At 38.2% G+C, this 16,470-nt stretch overlaps 1 protein-coding gene across 4 annotated transcripts in view; it reads right to left on the reverse strand.

Moving 5' to 3' along the window:
* Positions 1 to 1,764: 1,764 nt before the first annotated feature.
* Positions 1,765 to 16,470, reverse strand: part of SGK3 (serum/glucocorticoid regulated kinase family member 3) — a 62,110-nt gene continuing 47,404 nt past the window's right edge. The window contains exons 6-17 of one of the 4 annotated variants that reach the window (XM_077352263.1): positions 15,511 to 15,598; positions 11,983 to 12,032; positions 11,422 to 11,479; positions 11,129 to 11,212; positions 10,914 to 11,045; positions 10,081 to 10,193; positions 9,714 to 9,750; positions 9,540 to 9,626; positions 7,958 to 8,053; positions 6,022 to 6,177; positions 3,616 to 3,705; positions 1,765 to 2,867 (exon numbers count right to left, since the gene is read on the reverse strand). In XM_077352263.1, coding sequence (XP_077208378.1) covers positions 2,697 to 2,867; positions 3,616 to 3,705; positions 6,022 to 6,177; positions 7,958 to 8,053; positions 9,540 to 9,626; positions 9,714 to 9,750; positions 10,081 to 10,193; positions 10,914 to 11,045; positions 11,129 to 11,212; positions 11,422 to 11,479; positions 11,983 to 12,032; positions 15,511 to 15,598 — 1,162 coding nt within the window. In that variant the 3' untranslated portion in view covers positions 1,765 to 2,696. Of the gene's footprint in view, positions 2,868 to 3,615; positions 3,706 to 6,021; positions 6,178 to 7,957; positions 8,054 to 9,539; positions 9,627 to 9,713; positions 9,751 to 10,080; positions 10,194 to 10,913; positions 11,046 to 11,128; positions 11,213 to 11,421; positions 11,480 to 11,982; positions 12,036 to 15,510; positions 15,599 to 16,470 lie in introns of all 4 variants that reach the window. The other 3 variants (XM_077352262.1, XM_077352265.1, XM_077352266.1) reach the window with 3 other exon arrangements.

Here is a 16,470-nt window from a genome sequence, read left to right on the forward strand (position 1 = left end):
CATTGCGGCTCCCAACCTATGGATTGGCCTAACTGGTAAGATTACTCCCCTGGCTTTCTGCAAACTATACAAAACTGAATTATTCAAGAGAAGTTTTAAACCGAATAAGAGGATTGTACTGTAACCAAAGCTGAAAGATATTTGGGTAAAGAATTGGGGCTTTATTCTATTTTACTGTGCATAGTTCACACTGACTATTACTGTAAATTGAATCCTAATATGTAATTTTATGTGTCATGTTAACACTTATGTTTAGCTTCAGTTCTGTTTCAGATTTCTGGTTGGTTCTAGATTTTTAGAATCCAAATGTCATTGCATTGTTTATCAGATGTCCCATCCTGTTAATTGTATTAATTTACTGTGTTATCCGTCTTTAGTCTCAGTGAGAAAGACGGGTCATAAATAATGTAAATAAATACAACTGTAAACTCCCTCTGAGTAAACGGGCTTGAGTTTGGGCTTAATACAATCGTAAGGAGTGGCTGAATGCCAAATCCTTTTTAGTGTCTATATATGGTTGGCGAACTCTAATCCATAATAAATATGTGGAAAATGGAATGACCGTTGGTCTCTTACTGTAGAGGGTCCTTCTCCTCTGGAATAAGGACAACTGAAGAGCGGGTTTTCTCATCCCAAATGCATTTATGACCCAGGAAAACTTATGTTAATATATTCAGTATTTATCTTGACTATTTTGAGCCATAGCGTGTTGCTATGGAGCGCACACTGCTGTATAAATTACTGGCATTAGAATGATGATATAAGAGATTCATTTCTTTTTCCCGTGCACTAAAAAAGAATAGTTAACATAACTACAGCCAGGAAACAAAAGCAAGGTGTATAAGGCATTTCTCCCCAATGCAGGGAGCTGCAACAATTAATGCGCATTGTTATTTTCTTCCACTCAGCATCCTTATCTCAGCTGAGGAGTCATATTAGGTTCAGTCCCTGATATTTCTAGTTAAAGAATCTCAGGAAACAGGTGTTGCAAAGACCTCCTGGAGAGCTGCTGCCAATTGAGGGGGAAACTAAGCTATGGTCAAACAAAATGACACAAAACCGAGTGAAAACTTTTGTATTCTCTAGAACTCTTCATCAGAATGGATATATTTTTAAAGGGGGGAATAGGAGGATTTTCCAGGTCATAAGGCCTTGTTATGCCTACATCCTGTATTCATTCTTGCTCTTGATGGACAGAAGAAACAAACTTTGGAGACATGCCTCAGAAAATACACTCCCCCCCCAAAAAAAACAAAAAACAATGATCAAGCAGATGTCCTTATATCACCAGGCAGAATACATAGCTTCCTTTGAAGGCTGGAAATAGTAGAAAAACTTGGCAGTCAATGGATTATTACTGGAGATTAATTTTAGGTGATTTGTAGTACAGAATGATAAGAATCTAAATTATGGCCATGTTATGCACTATGAGTATAGTTGCACTTCTGAAATGAAACTTTCCCACAATTTCCTCTTCATTGCAGCCTGCTGAGTTCCTAAAATCCATGGACCCCCGTGAACAAGATGAATAACTTGTACAGGGCAAAGAACGGTAAAAGTGATTAGTTAAAATTTTCATACAAAACAGCAAGTAAAACAAGATGCAGGATCCAATTCAGTTGATTATTTGTTTCAAGTACTATATTAAAGTTTGTTTCAGTCCTTTGAAGATTGACTCATGTTGTCCCTCCAAATCCCTACTAAATGCAGAGGAGTTGCAGTAGGTTTCCCTAGATGTAGATGAATGGAAATTAAAATACAGGCTACAAGAAACTATGGATTTTAATACAATCAAGTTGCAATATATTAGTATTCCAAATACAAGTTAAATTCTCCTTTTACAAATGCAGTAATTTTTTCATCATCTGTTTCTTTGGGGGAAAATAATCACTTAGTTTCTTCTACAAGAAGAGAAAAGTTATAGTCATTATGAGATGAGTCATTGTGAACAAGTCTTTAAGGCTCATTTGTTCTAATCTTACTTAAAACCCAGAGAGCACATTTCTGGGCTTTATAATTGGGATTAATCAGAGTACTTCAGTAGAAAAATGGTAAATGGCTGCAATTCTGGTCAACCATGATTAAAGATGGCAGAGTCTGGCCTAAGTGTGAACAATACCACACTGATCTTTGCTTATTATAAGAAAGAAAGAAAGAAAGAAAGAAAGAAAGAAAGAAAGAAAGAAAGAAAGAAAGAAAGAAAGAAAGAAAGAAAGAAAGAAAGAAAGAAAGAAAGAAGGCAATTAATCAACTTGCCTTAAAACAACAAACACAATTGTACTGGGTAAACTTATCTTTTTAAAACAAATGATATACAAAAACAATTGCATAGTAACATTTCAAGCACAGAGCCACCATAGCTGGTTAACCAAGGCATTTACATATGCTGCTATTAAAAGCAGCCGGTTCTGGAGACGTTAATGTTGTAAACTGCAGAAAAATAGTCAACAACCTTGCTTCGAAAGAATCTCAATTTTAGGAACAGCTAATAAAAGCTGTTTGTTCTTTTTTTTAAAAAGTATTTTGTGCGACAGCTGTAACAGTCAAAAGAAAGTAGTCCAAAATGCCCAGAAATCTCAAATTACAGCAGATGTTTGTTCATAAGTTTCATAGGCACATATGTTAGAATCCGTTCACAATCAAGACATCTTGGTCCATTTAAGATGAGAGGTGATGTATTACTTGGCTCCCAAAACTTAATGAAATAAGTCTTCTGAAGGTGGTGCGTAAGAAAATCCAATGAATGCATCATCTGCTTCCAGCACACTGGCATTTATGATATTATAGTCAGAAGAAATGCAAACTGAATAGGGTACCGTCTCTTCTGTAAATGCCATATCAAAATTCCTAATATCATCTGGACCAGCCTAGGAAATAAAACAAACGTATATACATGTTACATAATACAAATGTAACTTTTTTGTTTTTAATTCAGTGGTTCTTACATTAGTATAAATTGGGAAAGTCCATTCTTTTTTTAGCAAATCAATTTAATATACTTGGCAGTTATTACTAATATTTATATTTAGTTCATTATATTAGCTCCCTAAGAAATTGTTCTAATATCCTTTTTTGTATAGTTATGTCCTTGAGGTTATTTTGTTTGCATTGTTCTCCAACAGTGCAATCTTATCCCTACTGAATTTTTCATTGGTTGTATTAACTCTGTATGACTATGCGGTGTTATATCCCGCAGTACATCTTGAAGCTTAGGCAGACTATAAATAATAAATAACAATATTTTTTTGCATTGTGCAGTTTTAAACAACTTAAGTACAATTCTTCTTGAAAAAATTCTTATAGTCCAATTTCTCAAGGTAAGGTAAAGGTAAAGGTATCCCCTGTGCAAACACCAGGTCATGTCTGACCCTTGGGGTGATGCCCTCTAGCGTTTTCATGGCAGACTCAATACAGGGTGGTTTGCCAGTGCCTTCCCCAGTCATTACCGTTTACCCCCAGCAAGCTGGGTACTCATTTTACCAACCTCGGAAGGATGGAAGGCTGTCCACCTTGAGCCAGCTGCTGGGATCGAACTCCCAGCCTCATGGGCAAAGCTTTCAGACTGCTTGTCTGCTGCCTTACCACTCTCTGCCACAAGTGATGCATTATACCTACCACATTAGGGTTAAATGGTGGTGAAATCTTTTTTTGAAGAAGGTCAGCCCAGTTGAGAGATTCAAAGAAGGGATGTCTTTGAATTTCAAGCTGAAATATAAGATAAAGCCTTTTTATAGATGCTGCATACAGTTGCCCAGAAAGCATTAGAAAGCTGTTTCACTGTCCACATTATAAGCTTTGTACTTTGCTAGAACTGCACACTTGAACTTGTTTCAGAAGGCAAAAATCGTAGAGAAGCTCCAAAGCACAACTATTTATCGTTTGTAGGCTGTGCTACAAAAGTTGATTGCCTGTAGTGGCTCACTGTAGCTCCACATGAAAACACTGGAAGTGTTGAAACTCCCCCCCATTTAATCAAATTAGTGCTCTTTTAAGACCTCTAATCAAAAAGTCATGTGAAAACCACCAGATTGACTGAGCTATGAATTCTGACACTCCCAGGTCAAATGCTGCACCTATCACAAACTAATTTAGTGATCTCTCTTGAAAGCGCAGCATTTGTAACAAGACTAATAATACAGACTACCCTATAAGATTGCTGTAAGGATCACTGAGCCAATGTATGCTGTGTTCTATAAATACTATGTACTATTTATTATATCAATTATGGCCTAAATTACCATCTTGCCATCTGCCTTTATGGCAGTGCAATCCTTCAAATTGTCTGTAATTGGGACATGAAGGCAGTGACAAGTTTTCTGTCTCAGAAAATTCAGCACAGATCCATAGAAAAATTAGCTTTCCTTATTTTGCATTCCCACCATCCCACAGGGGGCAGTACTCTCCCCCACATTATTTAATAACTTTATGCACCCTCTGGCCCAGCTGGTTTGGAGTTACAGGCTGGGTTGTCACCAATATGTGGATGACACCCAGCTCTACCTCCTCATGGATGGCCACCTGGACTCCCTCCTGGATACATTTGCCAGATGTTTGAAAGTGGTTGCTGGATAATTAGAGCAAATTCGCCTAAAGCTCAACCCCTCCAAGATGGAGGTCCTGTGACTGGGCAGAAAGGAGGTAGGACAGGAAGCATGTTTACCCACTCTGGTTGGGGTGCAGCTTAACATCACGCCCTCGTCCAGAAATCTGGATGTGATTCTGGATATCTCCTTTTCAATGGAGGCCCAGGTCACAGGTATAGTCCTCACAGCATTTTTCCATCTTTGCCAAGCGAGACTACTAGCACCTTACCTGCCCTCGGACTGTCTGGCTACAGTGATCCATGTAACGGTCACCTCCAGATTTTATTTCTGTAACTCGTTCTATGCGGGCCTACCCTTGACTTTGACCCGGAAATTACAGCCGGTGCAAAATGCAGCTGCCAGGGTCCTCACTGGTCCATCTTGGAGGGCCCATATTCAGCCTGTCCTGAAGCAACTGCATTGGTTGCCAGTTGTGGACCAGATCAAGGTTTTGTTATTAATCTTTAAGGCCATCTATGGCTTGGGCCCTGCCTATCTGAGGGACTGTTTGTCTGCGGGTGCGAATCTGCTTGTGGTCCCTGGCCCCAGAGAAACACGTCTGACTTCAACCCAAGCCAGGGCTTTTTTGGTCCTGGTCCCAACCTAGTGGAATGAGTTCCTGGAAGAGCTGAGGGCCCTGACGGAGCTGTCTCAGTTATGGAGGGCCTCCAGGACTTTGGTTGAGGCTGGGTTTCAGGAGCAACTGGAGCCCCTCCTCTGGCCAACACTATACCATTCTACGAAACCTATACCCTGTGATGGTTGACTGTAGATCAGGGAGGACTGGGAATTATGCCATATTTTGTGGGGGTTTTTATGGTATTAGGGGATCTGTGATTGGTTTTATTGGAGTTTTAATCTGTTTTTGTGTAACCTGCCTTGTGTCCATGGAGAGTGGCGGGATATAAACCAAAGATATAAACAAAAACAAACAAATAAAATCAGGCAGGACTATGCCTGAATTCTATTAATCTGAATGCAAAATAAGGAAAGTTAATTTTCTATCCAGTTGATTTCAATAATCCGTTCCATTTGATTTCAATGTAAGCTGTGTGATATTCTCAGGATTTTTGCCAGTGTGTTGATTTTCTTTTTTAGATGAAATATTGTTTGTTAATGCCAGTAAACCTGCAATTTCAGCAGCTCAGCTCAGTGTGTTTTGAACAGAAACAGCATGGATGATATTAACAATCTTAACAATTAGCCATGCTGGGAAATATATTTTATTTTTTGAAATGAACAGCAGCAGGCAAACATATTATTTTTAAAAAATTCACATCAAGCAGATTCCATAGTTTTTAGTTTTATCATGGCAACTGGTTTTTTAAAAGACATGCTGACATGTAGAATTAGCTGTGCTTATCTAGCAGGATTATGGCACTAAACATAAGATATTTATTTACTAACTACTTGGTTTCACAGCAGATATATTACATACAAAGTCTTCTTTAGCTCCAAGTCTGTTTTGTCGGGATTTTTCCAAAAGTTCTTCTAGAATAGACCATGCTGTAAGACTAATGCCTGGCCTTAAATTGAGTGGTTTGTGAAGAATGTTTTCATACATTTCAGAGACATCACGGCAGTAAAAAGGAGGCTAGAGAGAAAAATATAATTAGAAAGTTAAATAAGATAGGTGGACTTGTTTGAGGTACGTGGGTATAAATTTAATATGGTATAAGAAGGCCTCAGGTTGGAATGATCCTCCATGCCAAGAAAGTTAATTTTAAAGATCACCTAAACGACATCTCTAGAACTCCTTTTCTGTGGAGTCTCATTGTACTTTAACTCTATTTTACAAAATAATGTCAGATCTTCTCGTTGGGGACAGTTCTAATGGTTTGGGATTAAACAGACTGTCCTTTTACTGACTTTTTAATTGGACTGCACTTTCTGAATTGTAACCCATCCCAAGATAGAACTTTAACAAAAGAAACAGAAAACTTAGTAGAATATTTGTTGTGTTTGAGTAAGCATGGGCAAGAGGCACAAAACTTTCAGCTGACAGGCACTGTCTAGGGCATTTTTGGTTTAATAAAAACAGTACGAAGTCTTCAACTCATTACTGTGTGAGGAAAGTTTGAGTATAGTGGTGCTTTTAAGACCAACAAAGTTTAATTCTGGGAATAAGCTTTCATGTGCATGCATAGTTTGTCAGAATTATATTACAAATTAAACATTTTTGGTATTACAGGCGCCCCTAGACTAAAACTTTGTTCTATTGCTTCAGATGAACACGGCTGAATGTATCTGTGGGAGGAAAACTACTTTATTCTGACTTTATCCCATATAAAAGTTTTGGGTAACATTCTCAGGTCAATGCTTACACTATTTCAAACTGCAAGTTCTCTCATTGCATCCCATTATACACAAAAATTGTGTTACGGGGCCTAACAAGTACCTTCAACGGGATGACCATATATCCTTTTATTAGAACAAGATCTGAGTCTTATGGACCATTTATGACCAACAAAGTTTAATTCTGGGTATTGTGTACGTGCACATCGTCAATTACCTCCTATGTATCTGCGCATACTTACCTGGTAGGTAACACACCCATCTCCTCTGTTCCTTTACACTGTACTGCCAGTGGCCAGCTGAAATATGTGGTTCCCAGCATGTGTCAGAAGCAACAGGTGATACACCTGCCATCACAGATACAACCTGGCAGGACTGGCTGCTTGGCTGTGATCTGGGGTGCTCCAGAAAGAAGTGCTAGGTGAGTGCCTCCTTCTAAAATTGCTGCAACAGCAGCTGGATGAAGTCTGAGTCTTTCAGCCCCAAAGCTGTGCTGAAAGAAACAGACGTTCCTCCCTCACCATTGCTGCTTTTCCAAACACTGGCCCACCGGGAAAACTCCTGACAATACAAACAGTCAAGTCCGCCCCTGACAAGGGAGAACGGGAATGTGTTGCTAATGTCCTGGACTCTGATACTGGCAGTCTTTTCAAGCTTATTCCATTCTATTCAGCAATGAATAGCATCATTGCCACTTCAGCTGCCTGTTTCATTTGTGCTGTGACATCATCTATTTCCTCTAGAAAGCCAGTAAAGGTCATGTTAGTTTTTGAGTGACTGAATACCCAAAAGCAACAGAAGACAAAGCCATATTGACCTGCCAAAGCAGCCTGTCCACAAATACGTTCAACCTTTGAAAGCAGATATATTATTTTAAAATATTTTAATAGGCGCTATCCTCTTGGCTCAAACATCTAGTCCATCTCTTCCAGCATCCTGTTTACAGCACTGACCATTCAGATGCTTCAAATGCCTCCAGGAAACCATAAAGGCACCAGCCTTCCTTGCTGTTGCCTCCCAGCAACTGGCATTCAGGAAAATGCTTTAGAGACAAAGTGTGAAAAACATTAGATACCTACCAGACCATAAAGCATTTCATACAAAACAGCACCAAGGCACCACCAATCCACAGTGTTATCATAGGGTTGCTTTCTGATCACCTCTGGGGCCAGGTACTGCATGAGGAAAAGAAAGTGTGAGCAGTGATGTTAAAAAGCTAGGATTGTTCAGATGATTTAAGGATGCCAACAGTCTCGTTGAGAAGGCGAATTTATTTATTTTGTCCATCAGTCTGCTTCATAAGCAGAGATTAAAGGGAATCTTTTAGAAATTTAAGAGCTAATAAATATATTGTGGCATAAGTGTTCATAGACAAGAGCCCATTTAATGAATCTGATGAAGTGGGCTGGAGTCCATGGAAGTTTTAGGCTTTACATGCCCTCAAGTTATTTTCTTCTTTAACAGGTTAAAATGGCTTTCTTACTGGAATTTATGAAAATGGTGTTGCAGATTTTTCATACCTTAAGAAGTAAAATACTGGTCAAGAGAAATGTATAGAGTGCATTCCTAAGAACATTTTCCAGGGAGTATGCCCCACTGAATACATCTGAATAGAGTTCTGAGTAGACATGCTTAGGACTGTTCTGAGACTCATCTCAGCCCTGAACCTCTCTGAAAGGAATCTTAAACTCACAACAACCATGTTATTGTAGTGGTTGAACAGAATAACTATGTATGCCACAATTTGATCTTGTTAATACAGTAAAAAAATACCGTCTTGAAATCACAAACTATGGTACAAGAATAACAGTCTTCTCTAGAATATGCAGTCTAAATTCACTGCTTTCTTGTGCTTCATTTGGTTTATTGTTTTCACTTGGTTAAAAAGGAGAGCTGTTGATTTCAGCTAAATTACTCTGTTTTGCCAACTGAAAAGATCCCAAATTACTGTGCCACTGAAAAAAAGGCCAGACAAGTTTTCAAATTGTCATACCAAAAAGCAGCTTTGTATTTGGCATCAACTGACTTTTTACCTTGTACATTGCCTACATTTTATCTCCAGCACAGTTAATTCAAGGACTATCAAGTCTGTACTCAACCTTTAAGGGATTTGAGTATTTCTGCTGATGTCGAGAGAGAGATTTGGACTAATGCTGGGGTCTGTTACTACAATAGAAGGCTTCTATTTTTTTTTTGTTCTTCCTCACATAATGCAAGTTGTGCAACACTTTAAAAAGGTGTGCTTGTTCAACTTTTTGCAAAAAATGTTGACCAGAATAGGACAATATCATGGCCTGAGAAATCCCCCCTCCCCTTATTTTCCTAACAGCCAGCTTGAGGAAGAGTTCTGGAGAATATGAATGTTTGCATACTGTTCAGTATCAGTGAAGTTTGTCCTAATTAAAGCTATTATGTGGCTTTTGTTTAGGGTTGCCAGGTACCACCTGGCCGCCATCAAGGGATGGCAGGGTAGGATTTCTAGATCCAGAGAACCTGGGGAGGACCAGGAGCAGTGTGCAGAGTCAACCCTCCAAAGCATCCATTTTCTCTAGGGAACTGATCTCTGCAGGCTGAAGATTAACTGTAATTCTGGGGAATCCCCAGGTCTCAGTTGGGAGACTGGCATCCCTGCTTGTGTTCCTGTTTTTGACTTTTACTTACTTCTGGTGTCCCACAAAATGTTGCTGTAGTGTCAGAAGTAGCAATTCCTTCTTTACAAAGCCCAAAGTCTGTTAACACAATATGTCCCTGCATAGAAAACAGAGATTTTATTGTAAAACCATATAGGAAGTTAATGCTAGTGCTTTGGGACAACAGGGGAGACTTAATGCTTACCACTGAATCTAGAAGTATGTTTTCTGGTTTCAGATCCCTGGTTATGGGAACAATAATCTTAAATTAGTGTTTTGCTACAGTCAGAATCAAAATTACCATAAGTAATTTCTTTCTTGGATGCTTTAGGATGCTTAGGGCTGATCCTGCGTAGAGCAGGGGGTTGGCCTGTATGGCCCCTTCCAACTCTATGATTCTATGATTCTAAGTAAAACTTCTAGAAATAAGCAGCAACTCTGTCACAAATCTTGAAAAAGCAACCAGTGTTCTGCATAAACCTGGAGACTATTACTTATAAGAGTCAGAACTAAATACAAGTTGTATTAGCAAACTCTATACTTTGCAGACATTTTATCATCTAAATCATTACCTGTATACAATATTTATGGAGTGTAAGTAGCCCAGTGCACTGGCTATTTCAGCAGCATAAAACCTGGCCCTGTGTTCAGGAAAGGAACGTTCTCTTTGCAAATGAAAGAAGAGCTGTAAATATGCAAAGGACAAATTAAATAAATATGGGAAAATAATAATTGATAGCATCTGTCTTAGCAATACAGTGTAAGTTTCCTATGAACAAATATCAACACAGTGAAAACAGATTCTTTGTACAGTAATTCACATCCTTCCCTTAGCCATTTCCACCTTTTGTCAACTCTGCAATCCTGCATGCTTCTACTGCAGCTGATGGGACAGAGATCTCAGGACTCTTCCCAGCTGTGACTGAGTAGAATGAAATCTTAGATATCAGTATTTAGGGGGATTGCTCAATCTGACTGCATAACTGTACCTATGTGGCTACCTATTTTATTTTATTATATATGCATTGTGTGTATAACAATGCCATAAATTAAATAAATAAATAGCTGATTTGATAAACCAGTAGACAGGAGTCCACAAATCTGATGTGGGGCTAACAAAAAGTTCTACAGGGTGACTAAAATTGGTTGCGTCACAAGCTGGGAATCTAAGCTCTTCACTCTTCCCAACAAGCAGATAGTAACTAGTTTAACTACAGCAGCAGACTAGCTAATGAACATACATGCTGCAACAATACCATGGTCTTTACAAAGACCAATGGCCTTGCCTTAACTTCCTGCAATATATCATTGTAACTGTTGTCCCAAGTGGAATCAAATATTTATTTCTGCCAATTTAGTGGGCATGATTCTTCCACCAAAGAAAGAAACCCAAAAACATACCTACCTCCCCTCCATTAACAAAATCCAGAACAAAGTAAAGCTTCTCTGTAGTTTGGAATGAATAATGTAATCCCACTAAAAATGGATGTTTCACATTTTTCAACAGCACATTACGTTCAGCCATAATATGTTTTTGCTGCAAGGAAGTGAAAGGTCAATAAGTAAATAGGAACAATTTTGTAATTGGAAGGAAAGGTAAATTATCTAATTTCCTTTCACCTCTTTCCTGTTAAGGACAATTTTCTTCTGTAGTACTTTGACAGCATAAAACTTCCCATCCAGTTTTCTTTTTGCAAGAAGAACCTAAAGAGTTTCCATATAAGAATGACAGTCAATTCTGGTATTAAATCATCAAACTAGAGTAAGAGCATAATTTGACCAACAATCATGATTTCACAGTCTTTTCATGTAGTTTACGTTCCCTTCATCTTACTAGTATAAAGAAGGATTTCCCTGAAGAACTCAAGCTTAAAGGGAACAGAATAGAATAAATATATAAGAATGATGCATACCTTGCCAAAGCTTCCCTTCCCAATAACTTTCAGGAAATCGAAATCTGTTGGTTTAGCGCTGGAAGTGATTCAAGATAAAGAGAGTTATTTAGGGTAGTCAAGAGAGAAGGAACCGATTTTATAGCCCAATAGCAAAATAGATAGACCTGTACTCTACTTCTCTGGACTTTATTATATTTCTTTAATATATCATTTATATAATGATATACTTCTGTAGACTGTCTTGCTTCTTGATGCTTGTTCGTATTGTTCATAATCAATGTTTACCAATTTGGCACCTCTTATTCTGTTCAGTCCTACTCAGTGTTAAATGTTATGCCCCACATTTTCTGTATATTTCTTTTTACTGTGTTTTTTCACTTGTTTTGCTTAATATTTATTTCACTAACTTCTAAAAGGGTCATCTTTTCACTTTAGTTTTTCATGAAGTTCAAACACAAGATTTACTTGATACCAAACTAGAAACGAGAAAACTTCCTCTTCCTCAGACAAATATGTTGCTATTTTACAGTTAACAATTGAAGTGAGTCATACGGTTAGTTTATCGTTAACTGAACTTACTGAGGATTTCCAGATGGCCCCAGGTTGATATTCTGTGAGGTAGCGTTGAGCTGCTGAAAGTAAGAGGGGGGAAACGTCACATCAAAATTGTATATGTTTTATATATTAGAAGTTTCCTATATATTTTAGGTTCTTCAGTTCCAAAAGAGCCAATGTCATTGTTATTAATAATGCTTCTTCTCTTAACCATGGAAATCCAGGTTATGAAAGGGACCATTATTAATAACAAATATGCTGGTTCTTTTGGAACCAATCAGCGATTTCAGTCATTACTGGGATGTTCTTACTGCAAGTGACAAGCACTACAAGTATAAATTGCTTCCCCTTCTCCTCAGTTCTTTTTCCAGACAGGTTCTTCTATTTTTAAAGCAAAGTAGACTTTGCCCCTGTGTCCTCCACATAGTTTTGTATGCAGAAAAGTTAGGATCATCACATCCAAACAAACAGTGACGGACAAAGGAGAAGTAACCATTAAAACAAACACTGATAAGGATTTGAAAGCAACTTCAACAATCATGGATTATAAATTTAAATATATTGAGCATTCCATTCACTTCTCGTCAAAGTATAAAGACTGCACACTGTTTGAAGCTCCCGCTGCCAACTGGCTGGTTAGTAAACTACAGAAATCTCTTCAGCAAAGTTAGTAAAAAAATAAATAAATAAAAATAAAAAGGAGGGGTCCAAGCCTTTCTAGTCTATTTTTGTTCTAAGATTTACTGACAACCAAAGCTCTCAACAACATACTCAGCTAAATGTAAATAAGATACTGAAATGCTGATGCAAGAAAGGAAAACAAGCACCCAAGTGCATGTCGTCGCCACTGAGCATTTCTTTAGAAGAGAAGTTTTCCAGCTCTGATGATACAGCAGTGTGTAACTTTCATAGGAAAAAACCCTAATGCACTTTTAATTGACAAATGAAGCTGCCTTATATGAAATTGGTACACTGATTTATGAAGGTCAAGTCTGCCTATTCAGACTGGTAGTAGCTCTCTTTTGCCTCAGAGGTTTTTCATATCACCTGATCCTTTTAAGTGAAGATGTTGGTGACTGAACCAGAGATCTGCTTGCCAAACAGATGCTGTACCACTGGGCCACAGCTCATTCCAGTAATAACAGTTATGTGATGTTGGAGCAATTAATGCACGCAAGACCATGACCATCACTAAAAGGGAAAGTAGTAAACTTAAATTCAGCAGTAAATAGTAGGGTGTGAACCATGGATTTAATGTCTTTGTGAACTACAAATGGGTTAGAGGGGTCTGATTGGCTGGTTTGGCTGGGAGTTATTTATTTATTTATCATATTTATTTATCATACTTATATACCGCCCTCCCCGGAGGCTCAGGGCGGTTTACATCATAACAGAGAACAATACATAAAACAGTCTGTAACATGTATAACTGATAACTAATAATTGTAACCAAAATAACAGCACAATATAACGGTATAACAATATAGTACTACAAACAGGTCCAGGGCTTATTGATGGGATTCTGAGGGGGGTGGTTTATTGATTGAATTCTGAGGGGGGGTGGGGGGGGAGCAGGGGCCCTTGGTCACTGTTGATTACGTCTGGTCTCAGCCAAATGCCTGGTGGAGGAGCTCCTTTTTGCAGGCCCTGCGGAACTGTTTAAGCTCCGTCAGGGCCCTGATCTCTTCTGGGAGCTCGTTCCACCAGGTAGGGGCCAGAACAGAGAATGCTCTGGCCCTGGTCGAGACCAGACGGACTTCTTTAGGGCCAGGGATCCTTAGCTGGTTGGTGGTAGTAGAGCGCAGAGCTCTTTTGGGGGCGTGAGTCGTCTGAAGTTACTCATAGTTTTCTCCAAAGACGGCCAAGGGGCCTCTAGTTCATTTTTTGTATCTAAGGTTGGAGGGAGGTCGTGGCGGAGTGTCGAGATTTTGTCCGCAAAATGACTCGCAAATGCCTCACAGCTGATGTCCAATTGGCTACTGTTTTGTTGCCCTTCAATCAGGGCAGTGAGTTATCATATGGCTGTGTGTGGATGCTGTGACACAGTTTCCTAAAGTAACAGAATTAACTTTTGCTTGTATATTCCTACAGTTATGATAGTCAGTTCTTAGTCTGACAAAGAGTGCTTGCCCTCAAAAGCTCACGTCTTGAATAAATCTTTGTTGGTCTTAAAGGTGCTACTGGACTCAGATTAAATTCATTTCTGTTCACCTGCAGTGGCCATGGCATTCCTAAACTGATCCTTAATCAGTTATTGTTCAGAATGTATATTTATTTATTTTATTTTTACATTTATATACCACCCTCCCTTGTGGCTCAAATTGTGTATTAATTTCTGCTTTTCACTTTGCAGCCGAAACAATTGCCTCTTAAGTTTAGTGTAAGAGTGCAATTGCAAAATTACCATGAGAAAAAAACATTAATGAGTAATCAGTTGGCTGCAAAAAAGCACTAGTTAAAGTGTTCCTATTTTCCTAAACAAGAAGTCATTAATCATCATGACCACTGTGAGTGAACACAAAGTAATTAATAAAACTGAGAAGCAGGAACAAAGAGAGAAAGAGCAACCTTTAAATGAACGGAAGCCATAGGAAGACTGAATTACTCTGTGAATCTACACTACACTGACTGCAATTGCATTTTACATTCAATAAAAACCAGTACAAGTGATGTCTAAAAGGGGGAATGGAAGGAAACCCACAGAAAACAATAGAATTTACTTGGCTGACAATGACATCATCTGGATCTCTATGAAAACTGAGTCTAGTTCCATGTGGCAAGAATTTTCTGTGATGCTCAGTAGCACTAGAGTTATTATTGCAGAACTACAGACGGATTATATATGGATCTTGATCTTCAGTCCATGACCCAAAAGTTAAAGAATAATACATTACTAAAAGGAGATAGGGAAGTATATGACAGTTCGTTTAAAATGAGGAAATCACCACAAATACGTGTAAGAAACATTTTGTTCCTGGTACTTGTGTATCTTAAGTTAGATTTGGTAACTATTACCCTGGTTGCCCTCAAGATAACATATTCTTCCAATTATGAAGTAATAAGATTCTAAGCCTTCTTGGCAGATGGGCTCAGAGTCATTTGTAAGTCTAAATTCCTTCCCCAGTATGTTGCAAACTCCACAGTACTGAAGAAGAGAACTAGGTTTTTTCTAATGTAATTTTATTAACATTTTATCAGATGTAAACTAGAGGAACTAAAAACAACTTTCAAATATTTATCTAATAAGGGAAGCAAAAGAGCTCTTTCTGCATTGTGAATACAATTTTAACAGGGCTGTTTGTGGGGCACAGCGTCTAAACTGAATTTGTATGTCCCACTGCAAGAGAAGCAAATCCCCACTAGACGATAGAGCTGGAATATCAGTGTAGAAGACCTAAGTGGCAGAAAAGTGGGGCATCAATCTTTAAACTAAATAGTAAGAAAATGTAAAAGAGACACTCTTGCAATGCAGAAAGTATTGGTACGACCCACTCCTATTGAAAAACAGACAATTTTTATCCTTTTAGCAGAGGATGTCACCAGATTAGTTACCTTTTGACTGTTCCTTTCATCCTCATCTTCAGACGGATCAGACTGGTGCTTTGGATTATCCATCTGAAGAAATGCTCTGACATCTGGGCTAAAATGATAATGAAACACATAAATTGTAAATGGTATGTTACACTTCTCATTGAGCTCTATTTCACTATAAATTCTCATAGACACAAAATTTACCACGGCCCAGCTTTTTATCAATAAGCATAGGCAATTAGGGTGACACAAACAGGAAAAGGCATACAGCTATTTCAAAGCAACAGTACACAAGAATCAACCAAAAGATACATGGATCTGTTTTGAAAGTAATCGATTTAAAGGAGCTTCTCAGGAAAAAAATTGTACTGATACATTTTGGATCGGAGTCCAGGTGGTGCAACTGCCTCATGATTCATCGGTGAATATTCTGTGGGAACAACTGCACCTTCTATGCCAAAGTCTAACTGGACAGAATATAAGTCTACGGGAACAACAAGGTGCACCAAGCCTCGATATGAGACGCCCTTAAGAAGATTGGGGAAGGGAAAGGAGAAGCAAAACGAAGGGGGAACAAGATGTTTGAAATCTTTTCTTTATTCTTCTTTTGTACACTTTTAAGGCAATATAATTGTAAGTGCTGGAAATGTCATGATAAAGTGGTTTTTTTTCCCTTTCTTTTTTCTTTATTAGTGTATTGTTATATGGCCAAAGTTCATACTGTTCTACAAGAAATGTTCAATGTTAAGTATTTAATTCAAACCTGAAAATATGGTGATGAATATCTGTCAGGAAGGCTCTTCGACTGTGTTAAGTATAAAATGTTTTATAGTTGGTCTGTGACACCAAAAGTGACTGCTAAAATTGCTAAAAACCATGTTAACAAATGTTGGAAATGTGGTGATAAAGTAGGTTACTTTTTTCAAATGTGGTGGAAATATGAAAAAGTTTATACGTTTTGGGCAAAAGTTCATACCATTG

The sequence above is a fragment of the Paroedura picta genome, chromosome 9 (genome assembly GCF_049243985.1).
Source record: "Paroedura picta isolate Pp20150507F chromosome 9, Ppicta_v3.0, whole genome shotgun sequence".
Classification (NCBI taxonomy): domain Eukaryota; kingdom Metazoa; phylum Chordata; class Lepidosauria; order Squamata; family Gekkonidae; genus Paroedura; species Paroedura picta.